General features: G+C 36.0%; 1 protein-coding gene across 2 annotated transcripts in view; it reads right to left on the bottom strand.

Annotated features, from left to right (window-relative positions):
* The window catches only part of kcnq5b (potassium voltage-gated channel, KQT-like subfamily, member 5b), a 113980-nt gene that overhangs the window by 28361 nt on the left and 59649 nt on the right, over positions 1 to 25970 (bottom strand). For both annotated transcript variants that reach the window (XM_079851707.1, XM_079851706.1), the window contains exon 2: positions 325 to 415. In XM_079851707.1, coding sequence (XP_079707833.1) covers positions 325 to 415 — 91 coding nt within the window. The remainder of the gene's footprint in view (positions 1 to 324; positions 416 to 25970) is intronic.

The raw sequence follows: 25970 nt of genomic DNA, 5'->3' as shown, positions 1-25970 counted from the left end.
ACACTGAATTCAAGTGGAGACTCATCATAAGCTAGCTGAATTTGGTGGATGGCAGAGGAAAGTACTGCAAAGAGCTGCATGTATAGAATGTAAAACAAAAGTTACACTATCCCATAAAATCTGAATGGTTAGATTCCACTGCATGCTGTGACAGATTATATAAGGCTCAAAACATACAATTACCTGTGGTCTTACAGTAGAGTTAACACAAAGTTCATCCAATATTTTTTCTTTAAACTTCTTTGCATGAGACTGGTTTCATGCTTCATTTTTATTTTTTTATTTTTTTTTTGGTTTAAGGTTTTACACTAGTTAAGCTCTTACCAAGATCAGAAGACTTTGAGAGGCCATTTCCTGATGATCTGGAATGGTAGAGAAGACAGACAGCACCAAGCAGCCAAACACCAGGACAAACCTATAAAAAAGACAATAGGAAGAAGAAGAAAAAAAAAATATTGAAAGAGTTAATTAATTTTATGTTGTTTGTCTTTAAGATTCAACATTAAATTAATATTTTCCTTCAAATGATGATCTGATAATCAGATGATTATCTGATTTTATCTTTATCTCTCTGTAGACACAAATCAGAAACCCTTCTCCAAATATTTCAAACTAAGTACCATAACCCTAATTTCTCATCATCAATATGAAATATGGCATGAGGGAAACCGCTGTTCAGAGAATAACTGTGCCAGGAGATTTGTATTATTGACCCCTTCAAATAAGGGGTGGGAGACATCTGTATTTGATTATTGGACTTCTACTTCAGCCGCCTGATCTCTCTCTCTCTCTCCCTTACATTAGCTTTATCTTGCTCTTGCTCCATCTAGTCTGGTTCCCACTGTCTTTTTCTCAATTACTTTGTCCATTTCCCTGCAAATTCTCATGCCTCCCTCCTTCTCTTTCCTTACTTTCTTGCTGCTGTAATCTCCTACATTTATATGAAGGTAAAGAATCCAAGAGACATTGAGGAAATTTATAAACAAAGAAAAAATAAACACAACTAAATAAAATAGCCTACACATTTTATCAAAATAAAGAATTATTATAAAAGCATTATAAAAAATAAGCAACAAACCCTGAGACATTCACAAAAAATTCCTCAAGCTACATTTGCAGTAATATGTACCAGCATTTTTAGTAGGCTGAAGTAATTTATATTGACTATAAATACATAGGAATTAAAATGATCGATAAGACCAATGACTCAAATTTAGATAAAACCCATCTTCTAAAACCAAGTCAAATTTAAACTGCGGTCATCTAACATAGAGCTTCACTGCCTGAAGGCCTATGAAACACATTCCTTTGACCTAATACAAGTCGACAGAACTGAATAGATCAGAGAAAATACAACCTTGACTGACCCCTTGACTTAGATGAACAGTCTTTGCTGCCGTGTGCAGTTACCAAAGAGCTTTGCACCCAATAGCATTGATGAGACCATCATTATTCTTACGAAATACTTTACCACCCACTTCTCTGTACTTTCCAGTTTTTTTAGAAAAACAACTCTACTTTGTAAATTTATCAGTAGAGCTAATTAAGCACCATCTTCATCAGATGTGTTTACAGAATTTCCCCACTGTAAGACTGAAAATTGGAGCTGTGCATTGCTCTTGAGACTCCTTTCAAGTGGCGCCATGTGGTTGTGCTGGATTTTGTCTGAAATTACCCGAGTTAACTAGAAGAAGCTGTAATTTAAGACCGTATGAGAAGGGGCTTATAAAACAGAGGTTAAAGGCTTCATCCAGCGTCAGTGCAGCGTTTGTGTGAAAGCAGTGGGCGTGATGGGGCGCCTCACCCTTTGACCTGCTCTCCTCTCGGAAACAGCGGCTGAGCTCTGCTACAGAGAAAACAGGGCAGAGGGCAGGGGCAGTGTTTTCCATAGGCTGTCATATGGCAATGTCATTGCTTCATGTCTGGATTTGCTCGTATCTCCAGTCCTTTCTGAACAATATAATTAAGCACCGTCACACGAGAGCGCTGTATTTATATCAGTATGGCTACGCTTCGACTGTTAGCACAAGCGGCGGGTAATCACAGTCATGCTAATATTCTGTGAAACAAATTGAAAGTGTGAAAATGCTTTTATACTAGTTTTGTTATTGTTAACTATTAATTCTGCTAAATCATGAAATGTTGCCTTGGCAACAAATTGAAATAAGTGGATTTATGAAATTACTAAAACTAAAACTTGAAGGCAAATATGGTGATATGTTACCATAAATGGAAAGCTAAAGTGAAATAATAAAAAACTAATACAAATGACAAACACATAAAAAATGACTCAAATTAAAGTCAAATTAAAATATAAAAATAAAAACTACTTCGAAATACTAATAAATAATATTAAAATTAGGGCTGTCAAACGATTAATCGCGATTAATCGCATCCAAAATAAAAGTTTGTGTTTACAAAATATATGTGTGTGTATGGAGTATAATTATTTTCTATATATAAATACACACACATGCATATATATTTAAGAAAAATTTGTTATTTATATATAAAATATTTATATATAATATAAATTATATATAATATAAATATATATACACAGTATATACATGCAACTATTTCTTAAATATATACATGCATGTGTGTGTATTTATATATAGAAAATAATTATACACCGTACACACACATATATTATGTAAAAACAAACTTTTATTTATATTATTATTAATCGTTTGACAGCCCTAATTAAAATATATAAAAATACAAAAATAACAAATAGTTCATTGAACAAGAATTTAATGTAAATTGAATTACATTTTAGGCACAATATTGGAAGGTACTTTGTCTGTCAATGCAAATAGTTCCAAACAAAGCCACTGCAGAGCCATTGTGCGTACATACAGTAAGGTGGTGTTTTCGTTCCTGGAAGAATCGGTGCTTTTTAGCGTATCAGTTGAGTGAATGATTCAGTGACTCATTCATAAAGACAGTTACTTGTTTAATTCCTGAATGAATGAGCATTTTTGAATAAAACGATTGAATAAATGATTCAATGACTCCCTCATACAACCACTTGTTTCATTTCCTAAATGAATAAAGGTTTTTGAATGAATCATCTGAATGAATGATTCAGTGACTCACTTGCCACCATCTGCTGGCATAACAATGTAACCGGAAAGATTCACTGAAAAATGCCCAGTGCTAATACAAAGACTGACAGTTTGTCTGGAACTCACCAACACGAACAAGGGGAGTGTTACAAACAGTAAAAAGTCCCAGCTCTCTGTTCAACTCAACCAATCAGAATCGAGGACAGGAAATAAAGGTTGTAAATATCCCAATAGATGTGAATAGTAGTGAAAACTAAATAAATGAAATAAAAATTGCAGGGTGACTTGCAATAACCGCATATGTTTGAAATGAAGTAGCGGATAAAGTAGACTGCAGTAGACATTACAATTATCTGTCAAGCAGCCAGTTCCTGTCTGTTCTTTAGGGCTCTAGTATTTAAAGAGCTCTTCCACTCTCCTGCCTCTTGTCAGCTCACTCAGACAGGACTATTTCAGTGCAGTGCCCAGGGCTAAACGTTCCTCTTTTTTTCAGAGGAAAAAGGGAAAAATAATAAGTACATGAAACTGAAGTAGCTCCCCTCATCAATCATCTGTTAGCCCTAGCTAATTACTCAACCCTGGTCTCCTACCTTTTCCCTTGTACCTGCGTGTCATTTCCTGCCCTGGTGGGTGGCAGTTGGTGTCTGTAGAGTGTCACAGCCTTTGATGTTGAAAGAGAAGGTCCTAACATTTACACGCAGACCACAGTAAACACACACGCTTTCTCTCTCTGAAGTGGCACTTAATAGGCATCATTTTGCATAATCAAATTAATTTGTTTTGAAGGTGAGTGTCAGGGACGAGTGACTAATGAACCTATCTACACAGATATGTATCACGCCGTATCATTATTTCTTATTTGATGTTCAAAACAGCAGATGGAAGACTAAAATGATATTTCTCCTAATCCCTGTCACTATAATTTATGGCTAAACGTGTACACGTAATATTATATATATAGTTAAAAATCCAGTCTCTCACAAATGATCAAGTCTATGCTTTTTTAAGCAAGCAGAAAACAAGCAATGTAGTAGTGAAGAAGTAAAAAAGTGACACAAAAAGCCTACATGTCTTACAGTCACATATAATTAATATGCAAAGCAGGGGAAAGGATAGACAAATCTGGTATTTGCACATAAAAGCTATTTTCTTCACTGATGTGCTGTCTAGCGGTCGCTCTAAGCGCATGTGTGAGGCTCACTGGATCACTCAGCAACAAAAAAGAGCCAGCAATCCTGCAAACACTACTGAGCTGTCCGTGGTCCTGCACACAATTATAAAAGCCAGAAGGCCTGTAACGAATCGAACATGCAGAGAATGATCATTAAAATCCTCTCAAAGGCGTGTCAGCCCCAAGTGAGTTAAAGAGGCGACATTTGTATTTAACTGCCCCATTTCAGTAAAGCAAAATGCATAGTTCAGTCATGAAATTCTTCCAAGCAGCTAATTAGCTCCCCAAAAGCCGGCACAGTGGCCAATTTTTGTCTTATCTACATAACCTAATCATTCCTATCCTGATCTGGCTCAACTAAGTCCCCCTCCTTCCCCAGCACCACCTGCTTAGATCAGCTAGGTGGTTTTCCATATACTTTCCCTGCAGCAGCAACATGTATCCGGTTGCCTGTAATTATGCACATGTTTCAAGAGTAGCCTTCACTCATGCTAGCAGCAGCAGCAGCATAGCAGATCTAGTCTGCCAAGAAAAAGCCTATGTACTCTCCTCTCTTATGAATAAAATTACATGATTGAAATACATTTAGAAGATAGCTGGCTGTGACCTTAACCTTGAAACCTTACAAGTACTGTAGTTGCCCCAAAGCAACAAAATCTCTGACTTATCCAAATGTAAAACAAAATAGATCAGTTGTTCTCAACCAGTGGTACAGGGTCCCTTAGGAGGTCTAAGCAAAGTTTCAAAGGTGCCCTAAAATTATTTAAAATGCAAAATAAGACAAAACAAGCTGGTGCTCTTCGCATGGCAGTCAAACATGACCAATTTTTATTTTTATTTTTATTATTCCAGTGAAATCAATGTACTATATTTTAGTTTGATCATGTTTTTATATTTAATATTTTGTATTTTTAGGGGATTTTATGGTACTTATGGAATTAAAAAAAGTTTTAAAAAATGTGAACTTAAAAAAGTTACAGAATTTTACATTTATTGTTATAGAAATTGCACAAAAATACTATTTTAAATTTTTAAACCATAAATCTAAACAAGTTGTGTTCCAAATTTTAGCTTGATGTCTCAAAAACAGTGATTTCAGTAAGATTTTGTTTAGTGGCAGTACCAAAAGTTTTCACGTCTCTTCATTTCCAATGGGGTCATTTTTGACCGTGAATAGTACAAGTGTGACTATTTTTTCCGGACCATTTAACCTTTTTGAATCATGACCATGATTTTTTGTGTGTGTTCACATAGCAAGTGCAAAATCCTTTACCAAGTTTTGTACTATTCCGATGAAGTAAAAAAAATATATATATCTGTCAAAAATGACCGAAGAGGGTTAAAAGAAGCAAAAATGACATTAGTATAGACATTACTTATTATCCATTACTAATTAATTAACCTTACAACCCACAGACTTGTCCAAATGCAAAACAAATTATGTTTACAAGCTTACATGGTGTCTCTGTGTCAGAGACAGAAAAACTGTCCAAACATAAACAAGACATAGATGAGTGCATATGGGGAGGGACTGTATGTCATGCTTTTTAAAGACACAAATTTGCATCGATGCCAGCTGTTCTTTAAAGCAAGTGTAGCATCTGTTTGAACAATTATGACATTTAGCTAACATTATTCTACACCACAAGGCTTCATTTCCAAGCAACAAAACAAACAATCACAACATAACCCGACAATTAGTCTGTACACAGCCTCTCATATGTCTTCAATTCCCTTTTCAACCATGTCTTTACTTTAGTCTCTGTCTAAACCATGCTAGCTGTAACAGGCTGTCATCAGCCCACACTGCTCATGTGAACCTCATTGGCTCCTTGTCAGCGTCACAGCAACTGCTCTCTGGACGGCAACAAAAACGGTTCTCTCTTAATATTCTTTATGAAGAAACTTATTTCCAGTGCACTGGAAAGTTTTTGTTGCATTTGAAGACAATGCCATGGATGGGCAATCAATGCAGGGAATGTTTGATCCCGCATCCAGCCCAACCAACACTTAATCCCACAATAAATATGCTCTTAGCATTCCTTTGTCAGTATTGCATAACCAGAAGTTCATCCACCTAGAAAAGAATAATTTAGAATAATTCTTTACAGCTCAAATAATGAATGGGATTTCACTGAATAATTCATGCAAGTGCTTAAACAAAAATATTATCTTTGCTTTCGTGCTTTTAAACACACTGGAATACTGGCACGGTTTATTGCAATTGCAAGTTCCTTTCTGTAACTGTGATTTATTTAAAATGCCACAAATGCTGTCAATAAAGCTTAACTTTTATTAAACACAAAGCATTCTATTCTCTTAGCTCTTAGAGAACGTCATTACACTTTAATGTTTGTGATTTTTACAGAAAAAGTAAAATTGATAGGCCTACATTTGTAAGCTTTATATTTAAAGTGCTGAACACATCAGATACACTTTTGGCAGAATTCTAATGTCATTGTGTTATTCAGCCTGAGGGTGGCGCTTTAATGATGATACATACTTTAGTACACATGACAAATGCTGTTTTAGAATTGCCTTAATTTAGTATTTATTGCCTCCGAATGTTGTTTTAGAATGTTGCAAGTTGTGGAATTCAGTGAGGAAAACAAAGTTGTGTCTATTTTTAGAACAAACATAAAACAAACACAACAGAACTACTCTATATAGGCTAAGGCTGTTCATATGAGCACGCTTAAACTAAAAGACTTATACTCTCATTCATTTGATATGCTACTCCACATAGGAAGAACAGACATGCCAACTAGTTACTGACCTCATGCAGATTAATATACACATAGCTGAAGCGATATCGTCTTGCTCTGGAGCGAGGTTTACTTAAGGTAACATGAAAATAAGCGTAATATATCGGCACCAATGGATCTCAATTAGAGCGTGCTGCAGTTCGGTTTTTCACCTCCGTGAAGTTGGCACCCCGTAAAACGAAATAATCTCCAAAACTACGCCATTCGTTTGTGCTGCGTTTGTGCCACAAAAACGAACGTTTGTGCTGGCTGGTTTGGTGCTTGAGATATTGAACATTATTTTTTTGGTTGTGTAACGTCACTCTCCACCCCATGTCGTTCAAATCGCTCCAAACCAGTGTCGTTCGTTTGTGCTGGTTTGTGCCGTTAAAACAAACACTGTATCTGTTTTCCTTTCGCAGATATAACACATTTAATTTGGGGGCTGTGACCTCACTCTCCACCCCATTTCGTCTAAATCGCACAAAAACTGTGTCGTTCGTTTGTGCTCAGTTTGTGCCGTTAAAATTAACATTGTATCTATATCACCTCCTTTAGAAATAACAAACATAATATGGGGTAGTGATGTCACTCTCCACCCCACTTCATCTAAATCGCCCGGTTTCGTTCGTTTGTGCTCGATTTGTGCCGTTGAAAGAAACATTGCAACTACGATCCCCTCTTAAACACAAAAAAAGAAACTTTTTAAGTACAGTAACTGTCCACCCCATATGGTCCAAATCGTTGCAAAACTGTGCCGCTCGTTTGTGCCGATTTGTGCCGTTATGATGAGCATTGTATCTTTTCCTCCTCCTTAGAAATAACACATTGGATTCAGGACAGTGACGTCACTCACCACCCCATGCCGTCCAAATTGCCCCAAACCAGTGCTTTTTGTTTGTGCTCGATTTGTGCTGTAGATAGGTGGTTGCTAGGGTTTTCTGGGTGGTTATTATGGTGTTGCTGGGCGGTTGCTAGGGTATTTTGAGTGGTTGCTAGTGCGTTTATAGGGGGTTGCTAGGGTGTTCAGGGTGGTTGCTATGGTGTTACTAGGTGGTTGGTAGTTGTCACAGATGGTTACTATGGAGTTTTTATAGAGTTCTTAGCATGATCTTGGCATGATTTAGCACTTAACTAATCGCTATTAGCATGTAGCTATTTACTGCTAGCATGTGTAGCATGTTGGAAGTGCTGTTTGCTAGCATGAGTCAAAAGAGCCAAACCTCATCTCTATACGATGTTCTAATACAGAGATATAGGTCTTGCAAAACAGTTGCTAGGGTACTCGAGTTTGGTTGCTATGGAGTTGCTTGGGAGCTGGAAGCTTTAAACTTGAGAAGTTTAAAGTGGTTTGAAGTTTAAAGTAGTTTAAAGTTCATGTTCACTTCGCGTTTTTGCAGTTTAAAAAAAAAGCAACTCCGTCCGAGCGGAAAAAGCGCCCGACTTCATCGCGTTTTTTTTTTTCTCACTGTCCAATCAAATGAATGGAGAGACGGGCCTTCCGTTGTAGTTTTGAAAGCTATTGCTTTGAACGCCCGGAGAATGCGATGATGGAGGATAAACTTGTGGTGCTCTCGCGGGTTACCAGGAGCTTAACGACTTCACAAACCGTAACTACCACAATGTTAACATAAAGTAAATAAAGTTAATTTGATGTTTACTTGACTGACAGGACAGCTGTTTCGGTGGTTGCCTAGCAACATAAAAAAACGCAACATACTGCTCGTTCTGTGTGATCGGGACTATGCTGTGCGACTCGTGTTTTCAAAGTGCTATGCTTTATCTTAGCACACAGACTCTGAGCTACTTTTGGTGTACCAGGTAAGAGTTTGCTTGGCTCGATGGTGTTTTAAGCCCCCAATGGCTCCTTAGAGGCAGCTAACCCTACTCTCAACCTTAAACCTACCCATCCCCTCGCTGCCTGGAAGGCGCCGTTGGGGGCATAAAACACCAAAGACCGTTTGCAAGTGAGCAAAAAATAAAAAAAATAAATAAATCAGTATTGGTCACTGTACTTTTTTTATTGGCAAGAAATTCTAAATGGCCTTGGTCAACATTAAATAGACTGGATTCAAAAGTTTGTGGTGTTTTTTTGTTGTTGTTTTTTTTTACTTTTTCTTAGAATTGATGTACAAGTGTAAGTGTCCTTAAACTTTTATGGCTGGAATACACCACACAACTTTTGCCCTGATTTGCAGGAAAGATTCAATGCTAGTTGCCGAAATATACGAGCCAGTCTGCAGATTTGGGCCAGAGTTAACAGATTTCACAGAAAATCACATGATGAGCATGATTTCATCCAGCTGGAGGATATCAAACATGTTTGATATTTTGAGCCAATTTTAGAACACATTGTTTTCATTTGTCATTCGTCTTCAATAAACGAGGCACATGCTTCTGTATTATTCTGAGTTCAGAATGATGTAAAATTCTGGAAGTGGGTGATCCTCAGTTGTTTAGAGTATGATCTTATTTTTCCTATGTAACCTTTTATAAAGTGTATGATACCTTTTCAGATTTTAAATTCATGTAGTGTATTCCAGCCTTTACTCTCTGCTAGTGTGCTTACTGTACATATGTTTGTGTGTACAAATGCTTTTTTGATAATTTAATAAACAGCAGAAAACAGCCAGGTGTTTATGTGGGTATAATCATGCAGATTTGTGTGATGCCTTATATAAAAGTAAACTGTTGCCTAACTAGGGTCAAAGTCCTGGGGAGCTATTTAGCTATACAGTTAGTTTAATGCAGACTAATAATGAGTGCTGAGAGAACTGTAATTAATGAACTGCAGAACACTACGGCCTTGGTGGTCTTGTAGAAAAATCAGCATGTTCTCATTGCAACATCACCTGAAAACTGCTTTTTAAAGGAAATATATAATTAACTTAAATAATGGCAGAAGTCATGCATGGTTCAACAAACTAGTCCAATTGCTTAAAAATTACACACTAAAAATGCGAACAGCATCAGAGACTGACACAGAAGAGAAGAAAGTGTTGAATAAAGTAGTTTTATTTGTTTGTTTGCGCACAACAGGTATTCTTGTCGCTTCATAAAATTAAGGTTGAACCACTGGAGTCGTACGGACAGTTGAAATGACTTAAACATCCAAGTTGATTGTACTTAATTTAAACCGGCAACTTTTTTTTTTTACAGTGCAGATTTTTTCCAACCCAGTTGCCAGAGTCATTGGAAAAAGGTACTTGTGGCGACATTTCTGCAACACGATATTATGTTGCGTGCACATTTTGAGACAGTTTCGAAATGAATGGAACTAAGAGCGAGATTGGTTTTATCAGAAACAGATGAACATGAATATGGCCATATTTTTAATGTAATAAAAATAATGTGGCAGCAACACTAAACCCTACCCTAAATGATAGAGTTAAAAACAGCAAACGTGAGATTAAAATGCATTTGCTGAAGCAGCCATGGTATTTTAGCTTGCTTCTACAAGTGGTCTTTTTTATTTAACTCATGTTTCACAGGACTTGAACCCAAGCACTCCACAAGTGCAACACTGTACCACATGAGCTAAAAAAAAAAGCCATATATATGAAGCTGGTTTTCATTTAATTTAAAAATTTCCAATGAGCCTAGTTTGCTTTTTTTAGGTTTCAGTCTTTAAAAACTGGGATCAGTACATGCTTAAAAAGTTCTCCTTTTGTGAAAAAAACAAAACAAAAAAACATGACAGATTTTCCATTTGTGAGTCAACTATTCCTTTCATAATCCACAATCCGGTTTAAAGGTGCCTGTCAGTGTGAAGATTTTAAATTAAAACTCATTGAAAAAGGAAGTACAGCTCATGGCTGTTCAAGAGGAAGTTTTTCATGGTTACATGAGCCTTTCTTTCCAAATGTCCAGAAATGATTAAGAATGTATACATCAGATTAAAACATCAAATCCCCTCCTGCTAACTGGCTTCTCTTTATCTTAATATAAACTGTGTTTTTCAGTGCTTCTTAGGAGAAACTGTGATTTTTTTTAGCCATGTTGAGAGAACAGCAGCCCCTGCAGTTTCCGTGCCTGAAATAAAGCCTTGGCATAGTAATTGAGGAACTGCAGGGGTCCAGATGCTGAGAGGGCTAGAGGATTACTGCAGTGCTTCTTCCACTTCTAAACCAGCTGCTTCAGAATTTAACGACTCAGTCTGCACAAATTGTTTAGTATGTGCTAAAATATTCAAAACCGTTTAAAGAGGTTTATGTTTCCAAATGACTGAATGCCCTTCAGGAAATAATTATGTCAAGGCAGAGCCCAAATAAACATTAAAATCTTCGTAATTTTACATGTTTACGCTGAATTCCACCCATATCCCAAATTATCCCTTTGCCTTGCCTTTGCATTGCAACACCTACCTAGTATTACCCCATCAACCTCCCACCATGTCTCCCTGTATCACCCCAGCCCGATACCTTGGACAAACCACAATTAAAGCATGACAGATGGATTGCATGCGTCAACCGTCTAATGATATTTAGCAAGGCAGAACACTTGAAGTGAGAGGAACAGCTGGGCACACCAAACAACATTATAATCCTAGTAGTGTGTAGAATAACTCCTAAAAATGCTCTGTCATGACAATTTGTTCACAAACCACTGAGAAGAGTAATTTAGTTAGTAGCAAAAATAAACTTGAGACAAGCATGTTTAATTCTTTTTTTAAACATACAAAATCATCACATCTGTGTGCTGAAAAATGTGCTATATGTGAAATGATACAAGTAATGCTGTATTAAATGCAGAACATCTTCTTTATTAGCTTTGAAAAAGGGTGAACCTTTTTGCTCTTTCAGGTAATGGACACATACATCCAAACTCTGAGGCTCATATAAGGATCTTGGCTAGAGCTGATATAGTTGATATATGAGGTCACACAATAAATCCACAAAGTCTATTATCACCTCTAATGTTTGATGAACTGTTTCCAAAAAAAAAAAAAAATCAATACATAATATAAATGTCCCACATCCATCTAACACTTTAGAAGGTCAATGGATAAATCCCTTTCACCAATTTCACAATTATATTAGATACAGATATAGACGGGGGGCAACCTATTCTGTGTCAATAAATTAGAAAAAAAAATAACATGGCCTTGATTTAAAATGATTGTTCACTGTTCCCATCTGCTTCTTAAATTCAGTAATCTGAATGCACCACATGCAGTTTTGTTTATAGAATGGGACTGACACCCTGGATAATTGTCTTCAATTGATCAAAGTTACAAATCATCTTCAAATCTCATTTATAGGTATTTTTATATGTAATGTTATAAGGTTTAAATGAGGTTGCCACTACTGCTTTGAAATGATCAAGCCTGTCAAATCACTAATATGGAATCAAATTAGACCCTGTTATTCATCCAATGGCATTGAGTTTCCAAAGGATACCTTTGTTTGTAACATGGCATTTGAACTTGAATTTTACCAGAAATAAGAATTCTAATACCTCTGCCCCACGTTGCCATTGGATAATCCTTATGATGCACAAGAAATATTTAGTAAAATAATAAATATAATAATGCTCATTAGGATTGTGTGTTTGACTTTTACCTTCTATGCTATAGAAATTGGATTTTTTTTTAAAGTAATTATAGCCATCCCTTTTTAAACGGCTTACACAATTATTATATAATGCTACGACTATAACATGATGTTATGACTATAACATAATTATATCATTAGATGTGCTTTTAGTGTTAATATAATATAGTGTATATAGTAATATAGTGATGTTTCTGTCTCTCTAAAAATCAGCACTCTCTGTTGAATGAGAGCTGTCAGTTAATTCTTTTAATTCTAAGTTTATTTTGCACATTCATTTTCACAGTAAAATTACTAGTTAAAACATTTGGTATCAATATTTTAATGCGAGGATTGATCCTCTTGATACAACGTCAGTAAGTAATTACACATTTTAGCACTTACACCTGCTCTTTCAATGACTGAGACAAGCACGTTACTGACAGGATCAAAAAGCTTGAAACACGCAAGCGTCCAATGGGCCTCCCAAAGCGAACCAGATCATAGGACAGACATACATGCAGACAATCATCGGTCAGCCGCTCGCTCTCTCACTTTGCAGAGCTGGTGAGCGGAACCCGGTGTGATCACAGATCTCACTGGCTAAATTGTTGGCACCCAATCTGGAGAGTCATAAAATTTAGGCCTCATATAATGGTGTTAAGGCCTCTTAAACTGTTGCCATGAATGGTTACAGTACTATAGTAGTCGACAAAACTTCCATAGATTATAGATTCAGGGGCAGGGCCCACAACTTAAACGATTTCAAGTATTTAGTTGTTCATTTGTACATAATTTGGGCTTCCAGCTCATAAAACCCACGAAAACAGGATTTAAAAAAATTGAAATCACACATTTAACCATTATTCTACACTGCTCTGTCCCTCCTTGTAAAAACGGTCGGATGATTTCCGGGTTCTATGAAGCCCCACCCACTCAAAAATATGCAATGGGCTCAGATTGGTTAGCTGGCGCAGTGTGTTGTGATTCGCTAACCGCCAAGTGCAAGTTGTTCGGAAATGTCACGCCCCTTACCCTTACCGGTAGTTTGTGCTAAACTAAACATTGGCTTTACAACAGTAGCCAAATCAAACACAAAACCATGTTTAGCATGCCTGTAGATAAACAAGCATGTAGATAAACAATACATAAAAGCTATAATCAAAGAATAATTTACACTGATCACATAAACGACAGCAACCACAAACATTCCAAGTTCGCTGCGCTGGTGATATTAAACAGAAGTTTGTATGTGTTTGTCGGATAAGTATGAATTAGCATTTAACAAACTGGTTTGTGGAGCCAAACAGCATTGTCCTTCGTTTACTTCCTTGCTACAACGTACAATTAACAATACGAACTATTACAGGAAAACACATCAACGAAAAAAATCATACTTACAGGTTGTGGCTCGTAAAACCACAGCTTCTGTTTTTAAAGTTGGAACTGCTCCATCTTTCAGGACAAGCCGTTGTGCGAATCCTGTATTAAACTCGCGTAGATTGAGGAAGCTTTCCTCTGGAAAATGTGCAGCACAGAGAGCGACATTTGGATTATAATTATGAGGGACCGAGTTAAAAATAAATTGTAACCATTGCTCCCTAACTCCACCGTCCTTAGGAAGACTGAACAAAGTGGACCTGCAATCTGGGTGAAATGGCCTCGCCCCCATTATGTATTGTGTTCCCAGAGGAGGGGTTTATGTAAATGTTGGGGTTAGTGATGTCACTGACATTAGTGATGTCACTAACCCTGGAGGAATGTCGTGTACCGGCCGTTTGCTGTAGTCCTTAGAAATGTATTTCTTTGAAAGCAAATATCTCCCTTTGTATTGAACTTTGAGTGCTGTAACTTTGCAGATGTTGTTTATGCTCAAACAGCAACATTACACACTAGCTAAAGTTAAAAAAGTGAAATCACATTCAACCACCCCTTTAAATGTTAGAATGAGATATTAAGCAAATACATATGCTCACACAGACTTGAAACTCTGAAAAAATACTGGATTGTATTCTAAAGCCATCTGGCAGTAAAGGCACAGACTCCATGCCCAGACACTTAGTGCAAATTGTGGTAAGTCTGTCGCCCCACTTTAAACGGCAACCATTCATCAGACCTGTTTATATGTGAAGCAAAATCTCATCTGATTGATCGCGGCCTTCTTTTTCTGCCTCTCCACAAACGGGTATTAATGACAGAGGGTCACACGGTAATGAGACGCCCAGACACCTTCTTCCACTCTCATAATGATGCCGCTTTTTCTCTCAGGGGACGGGGTCTGTGTAGTTCTCTGAGCAGGTGTGTTTCCAGGGAAAGACACAACATTAGTGAAAGATGATAATGGCTTTTAAAATTCCTGACATTTACCACAAATGTCAATTAAAAAAACTTTTATCTGGTTCAATGACATAAAAGAGTGCCTGTGATGATGACAAATTTTAGTTTACACATGTGGGTAATTCTTCGAAATGTACTTTTGAATTCATGTTGGTTTTATATATGGTTTTGCTAAACTATTTTCAAGAAAACTTTTTAATTGAAAAAAACAAAAACAAAAAACCATTAGGTTATTTATTTTTCAGTTGTTTAAACTAAAGTGAAAAAGGAATAACATATTCGGCTGACAAAACTTTTTCACATAATAATAAGCAATGAAGTCATATTTTTTAAATAATAACAATAATAATAATAATATTTTTTAGACTGTGATGATGCATTTCCACAGTTATTAATTTCATAACAGCCTTTCCTTTTTTTAATTCCTTTTTTGGAAAGTCAGAAAAGCTATTGTGGAATTTTTTTTTTTTTTTTTTTTTTTTTAACAACTAAATGGAAAAGCAAAAAATAATGGTCACACTTTAGATTAGGGTCCAATTCTCACTATTAACTATGATTTTTGACTAAATAAACTCCTAATTACTGTTTATTAATAGTTAGTAAGGTAGTTGTTATGTTTAGGTATTGGATAAGATTGAGGGATGTAGAATATGGCCGTGCAGAATAAGGTGCTTTATAAAAAGCAGATATATGCTTGCAAATAAGCAAATAGTTAATAGTGTGAATTAAACTAAAGTGTGAGAAGGGACCATACATAAGCCAATGCAAAACAACTTATGAAGGTTTTTTATTTATTTTTCTTTATCATTGACCCATCTATGAAGTTAAAACACTCATGCTTTTGGTGCTTTAAAGCTTTATTCCAAGAAAAAAAGCCTCTTAAAAAAAAATTTCTGATTCCATACCACAACTCAATACAATAAACAAATAATATACCTTAAATGTGCATTACTGTTCAACATTTGCCACTGGATAGTGTAAAAACACACATACATAATGTAAAAATAAAAATAAAACAGGCCATACTATAGTATAACATGTACTTTTTGTACAGTAACTATGGCACAGTGGCCAGAGCTCAAGAACTGAGCTTGTTTATTAGATTGTGAATATACTGTGTTTAAGATGGAGATGATATGCCTGCATGTACGTCATTCAGATACGGATGGGGAGTTAAGGTTCCTGTAAGGCATACAGGGTCATCGAAGGGGTCTGAAACTTAACTTATCCAGAATACAGCCCTCTATCATTCTATCACTACATGTCTTAAAAATGCTAATCTGTTTGTGTTTATCTTTGTGTATGTGTGTGAGTTAGAGTTATGAAACAATGACCCGTGGCTGTGTGGGATCAGGATTTCAGTGAGATTTTGTCAAATATATGCATGTGTATGTGTAGAATTATCCCAAAAGTGCATGATTCCATCTCGGATGTAACTGTTGTATATATTGCATACTCTTAACCCTGAAAAAAGCCACCTGGGTGCTTGTTTAGAGTAATGTTCAGTTACAATATTTAAAACAAACTAGTGCCAAATGGGAGTGGAATAAATCCAGAGATGGAAAGCGCCTGCAGCCAACAATCTCTCTGAGCACAGAGGCAACATTACAACAAAGCACAGATCAGATTCAAAAAGAAAATGTTTTTCATTTTAGTACTGCCCTTTAGAAATTTGTGTTGTTGTGCTGCTCTCTGCCCATCTGCTTCTATTCTACTCCATTCTACTCTATTCTATTCTATTCTATTCTATTCTATTCTATTCTATTCTATTCTATTCTATTCAACAAATGCAGAGTTGAATAATAAAGATGCTCCAATGGCTAAGAGCCAGTGACAGAGGTTCACTATCTTATCTCATGTTGTTGTTCATACTTGTCCATGCCTTGAAAAAGTATTATATTATTAAAAGTAATATTTAATGAATTACAGAGGTACATTACAATATTTTTTTATTTAATACCATTGAATGAACAACACAAATTAAATATCGTTTTTACCGTTACCCTAAAAATGTTTTGACCAAATCAGCATAATAATTTCTAAAGGACCATACAGTATGTGACACTGAAGACTGGAGAAAATAACTGAATATTGAGCTTTGCCATCATAGGAATATTATTTAAAATATTAGCCATAAGCCATTTTATTTATTTCAAAATGTAATAAAATAGAAAACATTTATTTAAAATCAATAATGTATAATGTTTCACAATATTACTGTTCGTAATGTATATTTGATCAAGTTTATTTTTGTAAGTTATTAAAAATGGAACACATTTTTTGGCAGGGTCAACAGAAGTAACTCCTTATTGTTGAACCGTGAAAATAAATCTGGATTCTGGGCTTTAACTCTAGTCTATCTGGATCTCCCTTGTCTAAATCTGAATGATGATAAAGAATGTGTCTGATGGCACAGCTTCATATAGAACGTCCGCTCTATCATGAATTAATCAAAGACAGGGTGTGCAATGGCTTCTCCGTTAAACAGAGCTCTTTCATTTTTGCTCAGCTATCGCAGAAGATCACTCTGAAGGAGCCGCCATAGACAAACTGATTGAATAACTTTAATTGAAGTTCTGAGTAAAACTTTTAGTATTTTCTTCTATTCAGGACCAGCTTTATCCTCTCAGTTGTAGCATAATAAATTATCTTGACATTATGTTGAAACTCAAGTTAGTATTATAGCAACTAAGGCTAATAAAGTGGATTAATACACTTTCTGAACTTGCTAAATGACAGTGTGAACAGTCGGTCTTAAAGATCGAATTTAAGGAACGAAATCGTAAATGGGATCAGTGTGAACTAAGCCATGATCAGCATTCAATTTAAAGGATATAATCATATCAATTATCCTTTTTGTTTTTCTCCTCCACTGAACAATCCGTGTAGTCCTTCCCTCTACTCTCTGAATGCTGATGATTTGATCTCTGCACTAAGCAAACTACTGAAGTGTTTGAACAGGGAGCCTGAACATTCCTATTCATACGATTCTGCTCCAAGATGTTTATTTAGTAAGAGGAACACAGGTTTATGAAACACACTCACACACACACTTAAGCAGAGCAGGTTTCAGGGATATTGAAACAGTCTACATATACTGCTGAAGTCATTATTTGTCTAAAATTCTTCAATAAATATGTGTATTAGCCAAAATAGATTTCCATTAATGCTGCATTATACAACAGACCCCCTCAGTCTAAAGCTATTTAGCGTAGGCATGACATGATAGATGGCCTATCTATCGGTCTATGAAAAATGAACTAAATGAATACAGACCCTTTGAGAATTCATAGAAAAGGCAGAACTTTCTGTGTGAGTCACACACACACACACAGTTTCTTATGGGACTCTCATCTATTTTATGATTGATCATGGTAGCAGACAGAAAAGGATGGCAGATTAAGGATCAATAAAGCTGCTATGGCACTGATCAATCATCAGACCTCATAGCAGCTTTTACTCTCCCTGGTTACCAACAGTGAAACATTGTGATTGAGACAAACAAAAAAACATGAGAATTAATTAAATTGGTGATCTTTGATTGGAACTCTTCAGATCATTTAATACTACACTTTCTTTCTCTTTTGTTCCAATCAAAACAGTTCTGCATGTTGTTAGTGCATAGCTCTTTGTTCATAATGCGAATGTGTTTCAATTTGTGAAATGGTCATAATATTGAGAGATTAATGTCTTGTTAATATCAGAAATGACCTAGATAAGCTGTAAGTCAGCTCTATTTAGCACTATTAGAACTGTTTAGTCCTCACATTTACTATTTAATAAGATGTTTGCTCGCACAATTTATTATGCTGCTGCACTAATTCCTCACAGAAATATAATGAAATAATGCATTCAATAATGAAGTAAAATAATCCAGTTCTTCAAATTGTGTTAAATATGTGCACACAAAACCTGTTCAGAGTGCCGCAGAGCTTATATGAAATATGATGCCTTCACATGTTTATTCTGTATACTAGTTTTTTATGAGTACGGAGTAGAGTTTTAGGAGTACGTTTATGATGAATGGATGCACTTTTTTGGGCTTCAAAATTTTGTACTCTATTCACTGCCATTATAAAGCTTGGAAGAGTTGTATGATTGTATTCATCTGAAAGAAGAAAGTCATATACATCTAGGATGGCTTGAGGGTGAGTAAATCAAGGGCTAATTTCCATTTTTGGGTGAACTATCCCTTTAATGCAATTTAGTTATCCAGAAATAGTTTCTACTGAATACTAATTATATTTGATTGTGCTAAAAATGGAACTATTACAATATCTGATATTATACAGAGATCATACTATCGTCACTAAAAAATGATATTAAAACACGTTAGGCTTAATATTAAGAAATGTGCATTCACATAAAAAAAGTTTTATTATAATATGTATATTAGTAAGTCTAAGCGATATGTCAGTAAATATGTTAATGGATTTGTAGTATACTTAGTATGAAATAAATGTATATATTTGGTATAAAATATAATTTTCTTTTTTTTTTTCACTAGGGTGGGCCTGTAATAATTTGGTTGTGGTGGTGAGACAGCATTCAGCAGACAGAGTGAAAATCCAAACGCAGTTTATTAACAAATGTAATCCAAGGTCATAGTCCATACCAGGCAGAGGGTCAAGCACATGTAAACAGTCCGAACACAAATACAATCCACTGAGGCAGATAGGAACAAGAAATCCAAAACTCAGGAAAATATAAAGAAACCAGGAACTGCTCAAAATGCTGACAGAGTGTGAACCAAACCAAACCAACAAGACTTCATACTGAATGAAGGCAAAAGGCATTTAAACAGACAGGGTGATGATCAAATGAAACAAGACACAACTGAAACAGATAAACTAATAATGAGCAGAGGATTCTGGGAAATGAAGTCCAGGAATAACAGAGTCTATGGAAACAGTGAGGGACTAGGCTGCCATCAGTTAGCACATGATGGCACCTGCAGCTGACAGATGTAACAGGGCCAAGCTGACTGGAAGTATTTTCCTTGTGCAGTTAGAAGAGTGGAAAGGTTTTATAGAAGGTATGTTAGAAGTTTCATGATGGGCTCAGAGCCCTTGACAAATTATTTTTTGTCTTTAATACAGCTACTTAAGGTTCCTGCCAACACTTGCACAACGGCAGCTGTCTTTTTAAGGGACTGAAATTGTTTTTATATGGGGCTGCGGAAAACTTCTTAGCTGTGAAGGATCATTTCCACCTAGACAAACTTTTTTTCGCTCTAAAATGATAACTGAAGTGAAATATTAGATATTTAATAATTATCGTGAGGACAGGTAAGCCTGTTAAAGAATTCAACATTTTTAAACATTGCCTACTTCAATAAGGAGTTTTTTCTTTCAGAAGTTAATATTTCCAGTGTTATTAATAATACTTATTTAGTCATTGATATGTATTAGTCATTTCTATCAGTGAATTATCTCTATAAAGAGTATGAATTCTTGGCAATACCAGATATGTGCCATGCCAGAGAAAACCTATTCATCCGAAAGTAGTCTTTTGTTTATTTTACAATAACAATATAAATGAGACTATGAATTCAAAAAGGGCCCATTGCTAACAAGAACCAGCCAGAGTCTGGTTGGAAAGATGATATAAATCCTAAAATGGAATTGACTAATCTAGGTACTTGGTTGGAAGCCCACGGGTCAGAGCGTAGTGAAGATATTTTCCATCTAATGATAGAAGAGCCAGATGTGCTCACATAAGTCATTCCACACATCTTCAGTTCATTTACAAATCTTATCATAATGGAGACAGGCCCAATCATAATTCAAATACACTCAGATCTGCCTGGGGAGGAAAGCAAAACACTATATCTGGCCAAAATTGTGTGGTCCTAAGAGCTAAAGACTGCTAAGCAATACTGAAACAAACGAATACTGTGAATGTTATATCTTATGACAGGAAAGAAAATAATGTGAGAATAATATAGCAAATATTCCCTATATTTTTCTCAGTTGTAATGTTTCTAACTTAAAGAGGCTGAGATAAGAGAGGAACAATGAAAGAAAGTCTGAGGAAACGTCCTGAATGAATAATGGCTGGCTGAATGTGAAATGGATGAGCAGACAGAGAAAGACGGAGCCAAACAGACAAACATAATACAATCCAGGAAACTAAAAAGGTACAATTACACCTCAGTCTGAATGAAAAACAGATGTGGCTAGTATTCACCTGATCCTGTACTCGATCCTTAGCTTTAAATCAAAATTAGACTACAGAAATCAAACATTGTTTCAAAAGCAGCACGGTTTCGTTTATCTAGAGCAGACCATGGTCTTGCAAACATGATAAGGTATTATGTCTAAACAAAACAAACTCTGTGTGTGCATATATGGTTCACACATCAATGTTCAGATGATTATATCAAATAACAAGTGAATGAATCTTGCTAGCTTACACCAGCGTCAGGATTGCAGAGACAGAGTGAAAACTGTCACCTCCAATCCTTCTTTCACTAAGAAAAGCTATTTTCATTCCTGGTTGATTAGAATGAATGTGTGTGCATTTGTGTATGTAGGTCATTCTGAACTTTTAATATGCTTGTGTTGTAATTTGAAGTTGGTAGTTATAAAGAAGGTTATGTCAGACTTTCAGAAATGTTCTGGAGAAGTTCATGCACTTCAACTATTTCTGAGAAATAAAGCTCAGACAAGGTTCTTGCATGAAGGTGACAACTTGTTTATTAAATCTTTGCAATGTTTTTTAAATATTTTTTGAAACTTTGATCATTTCATATAACTTTTTTTTTGTCATTTTATAAAAAAGGATAGAATATTTTAAAGGGACACAAATCAATTAATACCTCAAAACAGCTGTCAATTCTCCAAACCGCTTGTCCTACTGTATGTAGACTCACATGGTTGCTGGAGCCTATTCCAGCATCTCGGTTCACAGGCACCAAAAAACATCACAAATAAAATAAAATTCATTGCAAATACTTGCTTGTATTTTGCTATTGTTTTCCCACCAAAGATTATGTTTTTTCCACTTATTAGATGAGGATGTCATTAAATGGGAACCTATTATTCATTTTAAAATATGAAATATAAGTCTCAGGTGTCCCACGACAGGGCTAATAGGCTAATAGGGCCGATTCCATCACAATCATGGGTGAGGCCTGTTACACTCTGTGGTCTCCAACCAACCTGTTTCTGCAAAATCCATAAAGGTAGATATGTTGTAAAGTGTCTGTGGATGCATCTGGAAGCTATTGCGTCAAATTAACCAGCTGAATACACGTTACACATTTTGCTGCTGTTCTTATGCCCTGATCCTGTTAAACAACGCTGAAGTCAACCTCATTCTTTATCCTCATCCTTCATCGCTGTATCAACCCTCACTGACGCAGCTACTCAGAAATGATTACTAACGGTTGACACTAGTAGTTTCATCTTTAATAAACACAATGATTTGGTGGAAAATCGTGCATTTGTTGCATCTGCTGGTGTGGTGCTAAAAATGCTCAAATCTGCAATGTAGCAGATGCTGGGCTTTCTGTTGCCATGGAGAACCTTGCAGTTAAAGCTCTGCTGTATAATGTTAATGTGCATCCACCAGACCTGACCTATGGGTTGTGCTCACAGCCTCACACACGGATACACTGTTATATTACATTGTGAGTGCTATCAGTGTTCAGTTGTAATGTTCACCCAGAACATTGGTGTCAACTCAGGCACCATTTTACTTTAAAGTCAACACCTCTTTTATGCCCAGCACACTTTAGCCCCCTCTTTTATTGATAAGGCTTTTGCAGCCTGGGTGGACCACAGGATTGTTTCCATTAAGCATCTTCACATTGATGGAACATTCTCTTCATTTAAGCAATTGTCTTGAGTTTTTAACTTACCAAAGTTAAATTTTTTCAGATACTTGCAAGTCCGGGACTTTGTTTGCAAGCATTTCCCTGGGTTCCCCACGATCCCGCTCTTGGTTGATACTATTTAAAATATTAACCCTTATCAAAGAAGGGCTAATATATATATATATATATATATATATATATATATATATATATATATATATATATATATATATATATATATATATATATATATATATATATATATATATATTGAGATGATTTCATTGAGATGGCCCTTCTTTGATAAGGGTTAATATTTGCTATTACTTTTGCTAATTTGCTAATTGCTAATACAAGCTAATTTACTTTTAGACCAGTGGACAATTTACACTGCTAAACAGTGCACAAACAGATATATACAGCGGGGGAAATAAGTATTGAACACGTCACCATTTTTCTCAGTAAATATATTTCCAAAGGTGCTATTGACATGAAATTTTCAAAGTGCTATTGCCAAAATTGTTGCTGCATACCCCTCTGACACTGGGTAGTTGCGCCCCTGTATATATATATATATATATATATATATATATATATATATATATATATATATATAAATTAGTCCACAGAGTCCACTGGTCTAAAACTAAATTAGCTTGTACACTCCCGGACATTAATCCAAGCTGTGACAAGTGTCATCTAGAACCAGCTACTTTAACTCATATGTTCTGGACTTGTCCTGCTTGATCTCTTTTCTGGGAGTCTGTTTTTGACTTACTCTCAGCTACCATGTCTGTTAATATCCTTCTCTATTAGTCAGCTTGTTTGGAGTGCTACCTCCTGATTACTCACTGCCATCTCATTTCGTTGAGTTGGTAGCTTTTCTCTCACTACTAGTGAGACTAGTACTAGTGATGCACTGCAAGGGTCCTCACGCTCCCTCTCATGCTTTTTTTTTTTTTTTTTTTTTCATTTTCATGGACTTTTAGTTTGCTTTTCTTAGTCACATGTTCTTCTTTGTCTTAGTTTCCTGCCAATCATTAGTTTACAGATTAATCCTCACAGCTGCTTATCATTTATTTAAGTTCCTCCTTGTTCACTCTTCAGTTGTTGGTTGTTGTTTGTGTTAAGTGCACACTGTTCTGGATAAGCTGAGTTTAATTTATTATTAAATACATTTGTATTGGAACCTTTTGACTCATCTTCATCTTTGGACCATTATAACTCGTGACTTTTTTCATGCAATCAGTTTTTCAATCACATTTTTCAGAATTTCTCCTTTTGTGTTCCACAGATGGCATAAAGTCATCCAGGTTTGGAATGACATGAGAGTACAGTAAAATATTACAGACATCACAGAAATATATTTACATTTACCTTTCATTAATTTTGGCATATTATAAACAAAGCAATTATATTCAAGTTCCATTTATTTGTGTTCCCAGGCAATTGAACCAATGACCTAAACTTATATCATATCAGATGTCAGTTAATAATAGTTTATAACATGGTCTGGGTGAATACTCGATTCTGATTGGCTGCAGGGTGTCCGTTAAAAAGTGATAATGTACACCTAAATAAACCGTCAGGCGTAACCAAGGAAACCAAGTTATTGTTTGTAACTTGTAACTTTAGATTTCGATTGTAAAACTAATTAAAATATAAACTAATGTTTTAAAAATGTGTTATTTGGCAAGTGACCATGGTATAAGTGGGTTAATGCCCTTCGAGGTGTCCATTATCAGGTTTTAATGGACTTCGGCGGAGGCAACCTCCGCTGCGCGTCGGACGGTTCACGCCTCGCCGTCGTCCATTAAAACCTGATAATGGACACCTCGTCGGGCATTAACCCTTACATAGCCTCATCTTCTTTGGTTTGTCATTCAGTTTATAGGTCTATTACTTTATGTGAAAGATCAGTGTATGGATGTGTATGTGTACAGTACATGTGTGTGTGTGTTTATTTGGGGGGGTTGTTTTAGAAGAGGGTTGCTGCTGTTGAGTGGGTCAGTCCCGCCTGAACTCCCGCAGAGACTCTTAACACAGATGTAAAGGTCACAATGAGGTCTGCGAAAACTCTGTCCATCTGTCACAGACACTCTCTCTTCCTTTCATCTTTTTCTCTCTTTCTTTTTCCTCTTTTTAATTCTGTCATTCTCTGTCACAATCATACCCCCCTCTCAATATCTGTCCTCCAGTTTTAGCCCTTAGATCTATGTTTTTTCCAGTACTCCAATTATAAAAAAAAAAAAACAAAAACAAAAACACAAAACCTACAATGAAAAAGAGTGAAACAACCATGTGTGACCTTTTTTTTTTTTTTTGCCTAATCAAAAATCATGATTTCTGGTTTAAACCTGTTTTGTGTAGTTTGTTTAAAAGCAAATAATACTCCCCATATAAAACATTTTGTTCAAATATTATTTTTGCTTGACATATTAAGGTTTTGAAATTGTATTTATAGTAAAGTAAAGTAAACTATATTTGAGTAGATCAAGTCACAGTCCTATACCTTTTTGTGGGTTCAACATTTCATTCGGTAACATTAGGCATTTTAGGATTTTGTGTGTAAGCAATCTTCTTGTTTCTGCTTATTCTTCACATGCTTTTGGATCTGGAGGTACTGTACTAGTTTAGAAGATTGGTAATAGGGCCCCCTACCATATAACACTAAAAACATGAATTGCCGGAAAAACTTGTCAATGACAGGGTAAAAGTTTAAGTATATATATATGCTGTATGAAGTCAGCATCTCCATAAAGCTTGTCTGCTGGAGGAAGCATGAAGTGCTCTGAAAATGTCCTGGTAGACGGCTGCGTTGACTCTGGATTTAATAAAGCACAGTGGACCAAAGTCCTCTTTTCTGATGAGAGCAAATTTTGCATCTCATTTGGAAACCAAGGTCCCAGAGTCTGGAGGAAGAATGGAGAGGCACACAATCCAAGATGCTTGAAGTCCAGTGTGAAGTTTCCACAGTCTGTGTTGGTTTGGGGAGCCATGTCATCGGCTGGTGTTGGTCCACTGTGCTGTCCACTCAACGCAGCCGTCTACCAGGACATTTCCAGAGCACTTCATGCTTCCTTCAGCAGACAAGCTTTATGGAGATGCTTCCTTCATTTTCCAGCAGGATTTGCACCTGCCCACACTGCCAAAAGAACGAAAACCTGGTTCAATGACCATGGTATCACTGTGTAATTACTGTGTGATTTCATGTAATATTCTAATTTTTTTAAATCCTGTTTTTGTCAGTTTTATGAGCTGGAAGCCCAAATTATGTACAAATAAACAACTAAATAC

This window comes from Squalius cephalus (genome assembly GCF_949319135.1).
Source record: "Squalius cephalus genome assembly, chromosome: 2".
In the NCBI taxonomy this organism is placed as follows: domain Eukaryota; kingdom Metazoa; phylum Chordata; class Actinopteri; order Cypriniformes; family Leuciscidae; genus Squalius; species Squalius cephalus.
This window is presented reverse-complemented; position numbering and strand designations above follow the sequence as displayed.